At 53.1% G+C, this 10,262-nt stretch overlaps 1 protein-coding gene across 3 annotated transcripts in view; it reads right to left on the bottom strand.

The window, feature by feature from the left end:
• Window positions 1-252: 252 nt before the first annotated feature.
• GRM4 (glutamate metabotropic receptor 4) overlaps window positions 253-10,262 on the bottom strand; it is a 36,525-nt gene continuing 26,515 nt past the window's right edge. For all 3 annotated transcript variants that reach the window (XM_079327257.1, XM_079327256.1, XM_079327258.1), the window contains exons 9-11: window positions 8,973-9,908; window positions 2,554-2,800; window positions 253-1,050 (exon numbers count right to left, since the gene is read on the bottom strand). In XM_079327257.1, coding sequence (XP_079183383.1) covers window positions 1,001-1,050; window positions 2,554-2,800; window positions 8,973-9,908 — 1,233 coding nt within the window. In that variant the 3' untranslated portion in view covers window positions 253-1,000. The remainder of the gene's footprint in view (window positions 1,051-2,553; window positions 2,801-8,972; window positions 9,909-10,262) is intronic.

Genomic DNA, 10,262 nt, shown 5'->3' with positions numbered 1-10,262 from the left:
CCACCCCCCAACCCAGCAAAGCCAAGGCAATCATGTTCCCATGGCCACACCTACACACTTTTTAAATTAACCCCTCCAGTGCTGCCTGAAGGTGTGGGAAGCCCTGGGAAAACTCCCCTCTGCTCCATCCCCTCTCTCTCAGTTTGCCTGGGATCTCCAGAAAAGCCTGCAGAGGAAGAACACCAAGCCCTGACCTCTCCCAAAACCTTCCCTGGCACCCCCCAAAACCAAGTCACCAAGAGACAGCAAACGCCGAGTGCAAAACCAGGGTCTTTTATTAGAAATCTCCTCGTATAAAAATGATCATGCTCTACACAGTCATCGAATAATTCATAAACATCCAGGCACTGAACTTTGTTTTTTTGTGTGTTTTTGTTTTTTGACTGGTCAGTACATAAAGCAGACATATTTCAATCCATATGGTCATCACATACATTAAGGAACCACCTATAGAAATCAGCACTTTGAACACAGTCTAGGTTTTATTTTATTTTATTCTGCTGTCTGTTTTTTCTTTAAATGTAAATTTTAAGTATTTTTATTTATTTTTCCTTTTTGCAACATACAGAATTTGGTAGGATATGGGGGTAGAGAGTGAAGAGGGACAGAGGAAGACAGGAACGAAAGAAAACGGAGGATTAAAAAAAAACAAAAAGTGGAAACAGAAGGTTCTGCACAACCACAAACAATCTCACAAATTCCAGAAAAGGGAAAATGTTGGGGCTATTATTTTTTTCTCCCTTTTTTTTTTTTTTTTTTTTGCCAAAATACAGGAGAAATAAACAAAACCCAAAAACTTGCTGAAGTCTGTCCCGTCTCCGTCCCCGCGCTCGCTGTCCCTCTGTGGGAGCCATGCATTGCCACCGTGGGCACTGGAAGAGTTTCAGTGTTTTTTTTATGGATTTTTTTGCTGCTGTTGATGGGGTTTTTCCCCTGGGGTGTGTCCCCCAGCTGCCACCTTGCTGTGCTGTGCCTCTGTCCCTGCCAGCAGCTCCTGGAGCTAAATGGCGTGGTTGCTGTAGCTGACGTAGGTCTGCTTGGTGGCCAGTGCTGCAAGGAGACACAGAGCCCATGAGAACCATCAGCAGGGCCACCTTCCCCTCCTGCCCCGTGTCCTGCTCCCCTGGTTGTGCCAGGGGGTGACAGCAGAGCTATGGCAGGGTTTGCTCAGGGATCTGGACAGTGGGATCCTTCCCTGAGCCCCTTTGGGTGGTCCTGAAGGGGCTTCACCCCAAAGAGAGCACCCAGGATGTGCCATGAGCGGTGGGAATGTGGCCTCAGGAACCACATGTGTTCCCTCAGCAACCTCCTGCAGACAGACCCAGAGCTGCTGAGCCTTCCCAAAGCTCAGCCTGGGACAAACCATGGGGTCCCAAGGGGTTTTGGGGTCCCAGCTGGGTACAAAATCAATCATCCTGGATGCCCCTCAACCAGAGGGTGCCACAGGGACACAGCCCTGTGCCACCCCCCAGCTTCCCCAGCCCTCAGACACACCAGGAGAGGAGGCAGCAGTGGCTCCAAAGCCACCACATGTCCCAGAGTGGCACTGGGAGACACAGCAAAAGCCACAGAGCAATGAAATCCCCACTCCCTGCAGCTCTGTTCCACTGCCCCTGGTGGGGACAACGCTCTGCTGAGACCCCCACGAGGTCCCCAGGTACCACAGGGTCAGCAGGCACAGGGATACCTTCCAGCCAAGGGTATGGGCAAGTGCTGGCACAGCTGGCACAGCCTGAGTGGCCCAAACATGTCCCCATGGAGCCCACAGGGAGGGGACACGGGCAGCTGATGGTGCCTGGCTGGCAGGGGAACCTTGCTGCAGGTTCCAACTGGTGTTCCCAGATAACAATTAGATAGAGCAGAAGCAATTGGAGCTGACAGAGCTATTTGTTAGCTGCGATGTTTTCGTAGCTGATCTGCCCGTATCAAAGCCCTGTGAATTATTTATTCTGTTGTTTATTTAAGGATACGTGACCCGGCAGTGACAGAGTGAAAAATGTCCCCTCGGTGCTGTGCTGACGTCCCCCTGCAGCTCTGCTGTGCCCATTCCCTCCCTGGGCACCATAGCCCAGCTCACCCTGAGCTCCCCCAGCCCTGTGTGGCACCCAGTGGATTCAGGGATGTGCCCATTCCCTCCCTGGGCACCACCACAGCTGCCAATTCTGCTCACCCTTTGCCCCCCGTGGCAACCACTGGAGTCAGGGATGTGTCCATTCCCTATCTTGGCACTAGCAGAGCTGCCAGCCCTGGTCACTCCAAGCTCCTCCAGCCCCTGTGTGGCACCCATTGGACTCAGAGATGTGCCCATTCCCTCCCTGGGCACCACAGCCCAGCTCACCCTGAGTTCCCTCTGCCCCCTGTGGCACCCACTGGAGTGAGGGATGTGCCCATTCCCTCCCTGGGCACCACCACAGCTGCCAATTCTGCTCACCCCCTGCCCCCTGTGGCACCCACTGGACCCAGGGATGTGCAAATGAAGCTCAGCTCTCCCTGTTCCCTGTGTTTAAGTTCCCCAGAGGATCGCACTGGGAGCCCCTGCAGCATCCACCTCACCTTGTGTTTCCAGGTTTTCACAGAGCTCCGACTTGGCCTCTCCGTTGGGGCGGAATCCTCCCTTCTGAGAGAACTTGTTGGACATGGTGGCCGCTGTCACCACGGCCTTGAGGCTGCGCTTGCGCTTGGGGACGTTCTGCTCCGGGTGGAAGAGGATGATGTACACCTTGGGCATGTAGAGCATGCCCAGGGACACCGAGGCACTCAGACTCACCGAGATGGTGAGCGTCGTGGTCTGGATGTACATCTGCAAGACACAAGGCCACCAGCTAAGAGCTGCCCCAAGCCCCTGGGCTCCAAAAGGTGTCTTGGGCTGTAATACAGGATGTGACCAGAAATGTCCCCATCTGCTGCAGCCGGGTGGGGCAGTGACCCTGATCTCCTGGCACATATTCTCTGCTAATGGGCCATCTTTAAACCAGCCGGGACAATCATATTTATCTTTCCCATGACCCACCCTTCATCCAGGAGGTATCACCTGTTAATGGGCCATTGTTTGAAACTGGGTGTGGCAGCGATTCTTATCTCTGTGGGAATTACCTCCTGTTAATGGGACATTGTTTAAAACCGGGTGTGGCAGTGATCTTTATCTCCTGGCACACATTATCTGCTAATGGGCCATCTTTAAACCAGCTGGGGCAATCATCTTTATCTTTCCCACAGCCCATCCTCCCTCCAGGAGATATCTCCTGTTCATGGCCAGTGAGTCCCAGTGCATGACTGATAAAATTCCATCATCCCACTGGGAGATGCTCCAGCCAGGGGAGGAGCCAAGCCTTTCCTACCCAGATAAAAACTGAGATTTGGAACACCAGAGCACCTTTCCCACTGGATTCCAGAGGAAAGCCAGACCTTTCCACATCATCCCTGCACCTTCAGAGGAAACTGCACCTTCTCCAGGAGCACTGCTCCAGCTGAACCACATCTGCCCCTGCAGGAGGATGCAGCCACCATTGAATGGGACTGTGCCACCACCCTGACTGACTGACGGGTGTCAGCTTGGATGCTGACTCTGGCAGTGTTTTGGGATTGTTCTTTGTAATACTGTATTTCTACTTTAATTTTCCTAGTAAAGAACTGTTATTCCTAATTCCCATATCTTTGCCTGAGAGCCCATTAATTTCAAAATTATAATAATAATTTGCAGGAAGAGGGTTTACATTCTCCATTTCAAAGAGAAACTCCTGCCTTTATTGGCAGATACCTGTCCTCCAAAACAGGACAAAAGGGAAAGGAGGAAATGGGGAAACAAGGGAAAGTTGGAGTTAAATGAATGCAGTGGGGAGGCAGTTCTGGAATGTTGGCAGTGCTGAGTGTTCAACATGGGGTTTGATGCTCCACCAGCCTCAGGGCAGGAGCTGCAAGGCTGGTGCTGGGCACAGCAAGGACACCTGATCCCATGGCACACCCCACTGCCCTTCTCCCTTCAACAGGTAATTCCCATTCCCCAGCTGACTCCTGGGCTCTTGTCATGTAAGTCACATATTACACACCGACGCTGCCTTTTTGCAGTCAAAACTAATTTCACGCTCACTGTCCAGGACTAACAGTGACAGATGTTTTGCAAAATGAAAGCCCATTAATCTGACTGTAGAATAATCCATTTTTCTATGGAGAGCAGTTGGCAGGCTCCTCTCAAGCCGGGGCATCTGAAGCAGGTGGCAAGTAGAGGCAGAGACCCCCTCCCTCTGTCCATCTCACCTCTTGGGGAGGCTGGGAGGGCAATTCCCTGCTCTGTGGGCATCCCTGCTCTGCCAGCACCTGGCTCCTTCCTCTCCAGCATCCCCTTCTCCATCAGGCTCTGGGGATGAGCAGGGAGGGGGCTCTGGGTCTCCAGATGTCTTTGCACACTTTGTGTGCAGGTCAAGGCTTTAGAGGGAGCCTTAAAGCAGTTCTTGAACTCCACCTGTGACTCAGTGTCCAGGGATCCCCCTGCAGGTGTTTCCCAGGTGGGATTTCATGTCCTGTGAGGAGGCAGCACTTGCAGGAGCCAGGGAAGCCTGGGGGGGTGTAACAGCAGCCAGAGGATGGTTTCCCATTTCCCCAGGGGCACACATTTCACCTGAGGCTTTCTGAAGTGAAAAGGTGAGGAGAGAACACTCTGAGGCAGAGGCTCTGCACAGATCCCAAAAGTGAGAGCTGGTGGGGCACAGCTGCTCCAGGACCCCTCCAGAACCCACAGGTCCCACCTGTGACCCCACAAAGTCAAGCAGCACCTGGCCCAGAAGGGAAAATGCCACCAAGCTTGTTCTGAGTCAACTGAAAAGCTTTGGTTTGTCCCCAGAATAAAACCTCCTGCTGTCACACGCGCCAGTTTGTTTGTTCCACCTTCTCTCTCTAGGCAGTTTTTGGAAATAAAAATGTCATTTCATCAAGCAAAGTCAAAACACATCTCTGTGCCAGAATATGTGCGCTTTTTTATTTCTTCCTTTTTTTTTTTTTTTTTTCCCCCCACTCCAACTCTCCAGGCTCTGCCATGGGTGTCCTGGACTGGCCAGGAATGAGGGAAACACCCAGACCCCAACTCCAGGCACCCCAAGCCCTGCCTGAGGACCAACACAGAGTGAACCCATGGGGCACAGCTGAACTCAGCACCCCTCCTCTCCCTGCCTTCCCTTGCCAACCCAGCAATTTCCATATTTTGTGCTTCTGCAGAGTCCCCCCATCCCTGTGCCTTGGGGGCGTTTCAGGGAGGAGGGAGAGAGTTGAACTGAGCTGAGCTGAGCTCAGACACCTCCATGTGTGCTCCCCCTCTCTCCCAGGCCAGTTCTCCCTGTGCTGAGACCCCACTGGCACCAGCCCCAGCTCCACATCCCACTCTCTGCCCCCTGCAGCACTTTTGGGGTCTCACAGAGCCCCTGTGGCACCTTTCCCCCCAGGATGTGTTTGCAGGAAGCATTTTCTGCCCCCTCCAGCCTCTGCAGCTGCATCTCACCACAGCAAACCCCTCACCAGCTCAGACAGGAATATTTTTAGCCTGGAGACTCCACACAGCCGTGGAGCTCTGCTCAGTTAACCTTTTGCCACTGTGAAAAAAAATGACCATTTCTCACAGTTTCACTTCCTACTCTCTTAATTGGCTTCCAGCCCAGGACTCTGCTTTGCCCCTCCACTAATGACACTGGAGCTTCCTCCAGAGCCCTGGGAGGTGTGAGCTGTGCTTATTGAGGAACTTCCAGCTCCCGCTGCCTCGTGGGCTGGATCAAAGAGCACAGCCAGCCCTGGCTCAGGCAATAAGGGACAGCAGTTACCCAAAATGACCCCACACCAGCCCCAATCCCAGCTTTGCCCAAGCTTTGATGAGCTCATCCTGCCCAAGGGAGCAGCCCAGGCTTGTGCCTGTCCAGACATTAAATTTCTGCATCAATGGGAAGCTGTTCCCACTCTCAATCCACGCCTGGCCCTTCCACAAGGGGTTTTGCACCGTGGTGGGTGCTGGGGAAGGACAAACCCACTCAGCACTCCAAACACCACTGGACAGTCCCTCTCACTCCTTCCCTCTCCCTCTTTTCCCTGGCTAAAAGCAAATGTGATAAACAGGGAAGCAGACAATGACTCCACTGTTCTGCTGCCACCTTATCAGCTCAGGAAATTGTCTCTTTCTTTAGATCCTCTGTTATTGCTATTCCTGTAATCCGCCGGGATCGGCGGGGATAAGAGGTTCTTTTCAGAAAAGGCTTGGGGGACTTGTTACAATAATGTGCCACCTCCATGCAAAGTTGTGGGCACGGGGTAAAGCAAATAAAATAAAAGTAGAAATGGGGATTATCATCAACTCCTGCAGAGCCTTGGCTGCAGCCCTGCAGCCTCAGCTGGGGTCAGGGCAGAAGTGCCAGGGGCTCACAGGTGTGGGTTTGCCCTGTGGCATCCTCAGGACTTCAGAAACAGCCCAGACAATTCTCCTGGATTTTTTTTTTTCCCAAGGGTTCAGACTCCACGGAGCCCAAGAGCCTTCAGTCCCACAGCAGTGGGGTGAAGGTGGTGGGATCCCTCCCATGGTGAATTGGGGGTTCCCTGTGGGTGATGCCAGTGCCAGTGCCACCAGCTGTCACCCCAAGGACACACTCAGAGCCACATCATCCATGCAGGATGTGCAACAGCTCCTTTTCAACCTTCTTCTCCCCAAGAGTGCAAACCAACAACTAAAGCACTGAGGGATCCCAAATCATCTGCTCCCTGCAGCCTCATTTGAGCACATCCATCACCCATCAGCTGTGGGTCAGGGACACTCAAAACCACATTTTTATAGCTTGAGGACCCCCAGAGCCCATTCCCATGGCCTGGGGACACCCTGGTTTGGGGACATTCAGAGCCCATTCTCATGGCTCAGGGACACTCAGAGCCCATTCCCACAGCCTGGGACACTCAGAGCCCACTCCCATGGTTTGGGGACATTCAGAGCCCATTCCCATGGCTCAGGGACACTCAGAGCCCATTCCCATGGTTTGGGGACACTCAGAGCCCACTCCCATGGCTCAGGGACACTCAGAGCCCATTCCCATGGTTTGGGGACACTCAAAGCCCATTCCCATGTCCAGGGGACACTCAGAGCCCATTCCCATGGTTTGGGGACACTCAGAGCCCATTCCCATGTCCAGGGGACACTCAGAGCTCATTCCCACATCAGCAGAGCAGATCTCCAGGCTGGAATCCCAAAGCCCCTCCGGGCTGGCTCAGCAGGGCTGGGCTGTGAGACAGAGCTCCGCGTCCGAGGGGAGTTTTGAACATCACTTTTTCCGCCTCTAATCAGCTTGTTAGCAGCCTAATAACAGAGCAGGCCTGTGCATTACAACCCCCAACGAGAGGCACAGCCTATTGTGGAGCTCTGCCTGACAGGCAGCGTTCAGCAGCCCTAAATTATCCCGTGACAAGCTGCAGTGAAGAGGTGAGCAACCTTGCGCATAATCTACAATCATTATCATTTCCATCTTTATTACCCACAGTATGCCAAGCACATTAAGGAGGCTTTCAGGGAGCTTTTGTTTTGCAATAATTTCTTTAAAAACCTGCTTTCTTGTTAGTATCTCCCCTGCCATCTCATCAAAATGGAAATGCTGCAAAAGGCTCCATTTATTTCCTTTAATTCTCCTTCACACTTCCAGCCAGAGAAGGCCTGGTGGGGCTGTTTGGTTGAGCCAAGGTCAGGGGTGGCTGGGCAGACTCAGGGATGGATGTTCTGAGAAGAGATGCTCCAGGACATGACAAACTCAGGTGTCCACAGCAAAAGCTCCCTCAGCAAACTTTTGCAAGAGGTGTGTTCTAAAGCCATGGTGTCAGCAGCATGGGGACACACTCGGGGGATCCAGAGAGGGGTTTGGGTGCTGGGAGACCCCAGGGATCTCCAGCAGCTCCAAGGTTTGCTCATCAGAGCAGTGCTGGGCTGGCAGGCAGGAGCTGTTTGACAGAAATGAGATGATTCCTGTTTTGGCTGGCAGGCAAAAGGATTTGGGTGTCATTCATGGGATTTTTATTCTTTGTTCTTAATCCCTCACACTTGAGCACGAATCTCATCCAGGCTGGCCTTGCTCCCATGGGAACTCTGCACTGGGAACAGGGGCTGTCTGGGCAATACCAGGTCCCTTTCTGTGCAGAAATTGTGCCCATGACTCTGGGGACTGCCCTGGGGACTCATCCCCTCTCCAGCCCACACAGCAGCAGCCTGGACCTGCCATCCACAAGGGGCAGGGGGGCCAACAGAGCATGGAGAACTTCCCACCCTGTTGGGAAGGACAAGAATTGACAGGAAGGTCTCACAGATGTGTATGTATAACAGAAAGATTTTTGAGTGTAGAATCTGAAGAAGGTATAGAAATGATAGCAAATTTTGATGGAGAAGAGAAGAATTGCTGAGCCAGTCTTACTGGGTATCCAAGAAGGCAAAGAGCAAGTGAGTTGGAAGGGGCTTTTATGACTTAGAACAAAGGATAAATCCACCTCAAACAAAAGATGTTTTTACCAAGCAAAAAGATCTTCCCAGACAAATAAAAATGCCATGTTGCAAGTAGAGAAAAGATCTCAAGATTTTCCACTGCAAGAGAACTGAAAAACAACTTCTAGCTTAAACTGTAACGTACTAAGTCTTTGTAATTGGAAAATAGTAACATGAATATGGTAATGTTAGTAGTTGTGATAGGCTATAGGTATTGATTGGTTGTCATGTTTTAAGATGCTCTGTAATGAAAAGTATTTAATGTATTGTAACCAGAACTAGAAGAAGCTTTCAGACGAACCCACAGCTGTGGCTGACTGGCTGTGGGTTTGGCTCTCGTCACCCACGACCTGTGAATTGCTGCATCATTTGGATACAATAAACAGCATTTTAAAGAGCCCTCCTGGAGTTCCATAACCCTCATTTTAGGCTCTTACACCACCCCAATTCCCAAGCTGACCAGGGCCAGGCCTCTCCCTTCCTCCCTTACCTTTTCCGCCGATTGCGACGTCCCAAAAAATATCGGGATGAAAGCCAACCACACAATGCAAGTGGTGTACATGGTGAACCCAATGGGCTTGGCTTCGTTAAAGGTCTCCGGGACCCCGCGGGTCTTAATGGCGTACACAGTGCAGGTGACCATGAGGAGCATGCTGTACCCGAGCAAACAGATGAGGGACAGGTCCGAAATGTCACATTTGAGGATGCCCCGGGCAAAGTGGGGGTTTGTAGTCCGCTGGTCCTCGTAGTCAATGACGGAGTGGGACGGGTCCACGATGAACCAGATGCAGACGCCGACGAGCTGCAGGGAGATGAGGCTGAAGGTGATGACCAGCTGCGAGGCAGGGCTGATGAAGCGCGGCGCGCTCACCGACTTCTTGCCCTGCTCGAAGATGCGGTAGATGCGGTTGGTCTTGGTGAGCAGCGCGGCGTAGCTGATGCTCATGCCCAGCCCCAGGAAGATGCGCCGCAGAGAGCAGGTGCTCAGGTCGGGCTCGGCGATCATCAGGAAGGTGGTGGCGTAGCACAGGAAGATGCCCGTGAGCAGCACGTAGCTGAGCTCCCGCCCCGACGCCTTGACGATGGGCGTGTCGTTGTAGCGCACGAAGGTGATCACCACGAACAGCGTGGCGATGATGCCCACGATGGCGATGAACACGGGCACCACGGCCCAGGGGGAGCTCCACTCCAGCTTGATGATGGGGATGGGCGTGCAGCTGGTGTGGTTCTCGTTGGGCCGCTCGTTGAAGTGGCAGCGCTTGCAGTGGAACTCGTCCAGCTGGTACTGGTAGCCGTCGCAGCGCTCGCAGTGCCAGCAGCACGGGATGCCCTTCACCAGCTTCTTCCTCTCTCCCGGCTTGCAGGGCAGGCTGCAGATGGAGCTGGGCTGCTGGCTCCCACCCCCTGGCCACAGCATGTTCTCCACCTGCAGGGCAGATGGCACCAGCCATGCTGAGGGCACACCTGGGCACAGGGGATGCCCTGTCCTGCCCTGTTTGGATCTGGACTCTCAACCCATCAGTGCATCCCACAGAGGGTCCCAGCCCAAGCTGGCATGGGGAGAGGGAGGTGGTGAAACTTTCTATTGGTCATTTGGGAAGATTCAACACCAGGAACTCAAAATGAAGTCCCTCCTTCACTAAGGAAACCCCAGCTGCTCTGCTCTGGCTCCTGTCTCCTGTCCCATACCCAGAGTCTCTAGGATGTGGTCACACGTGCTGAGGCACAAGGGGACACCTTCCCCCTGCCCCTGCCACCTTTGGCTGCCTGCCTTTGCACC

The sequence above is a fragment of the Erithacus rubecula genome (assembly GCF_903797595.1).
Source record: "Erithacus rubecula genome assembly, chromosome: 26".
Taxonomy (NCBI): Eukaryota; Metazoa; Chordata; class Aves; order Passeriformes; family Muscicapidae; genus Erithacus; species Erithacus rubecula.
Note: the sequence above shows the minus strand (reverse complement) of the source record. Positions and strands in the feature narration are given on the sequence as shown.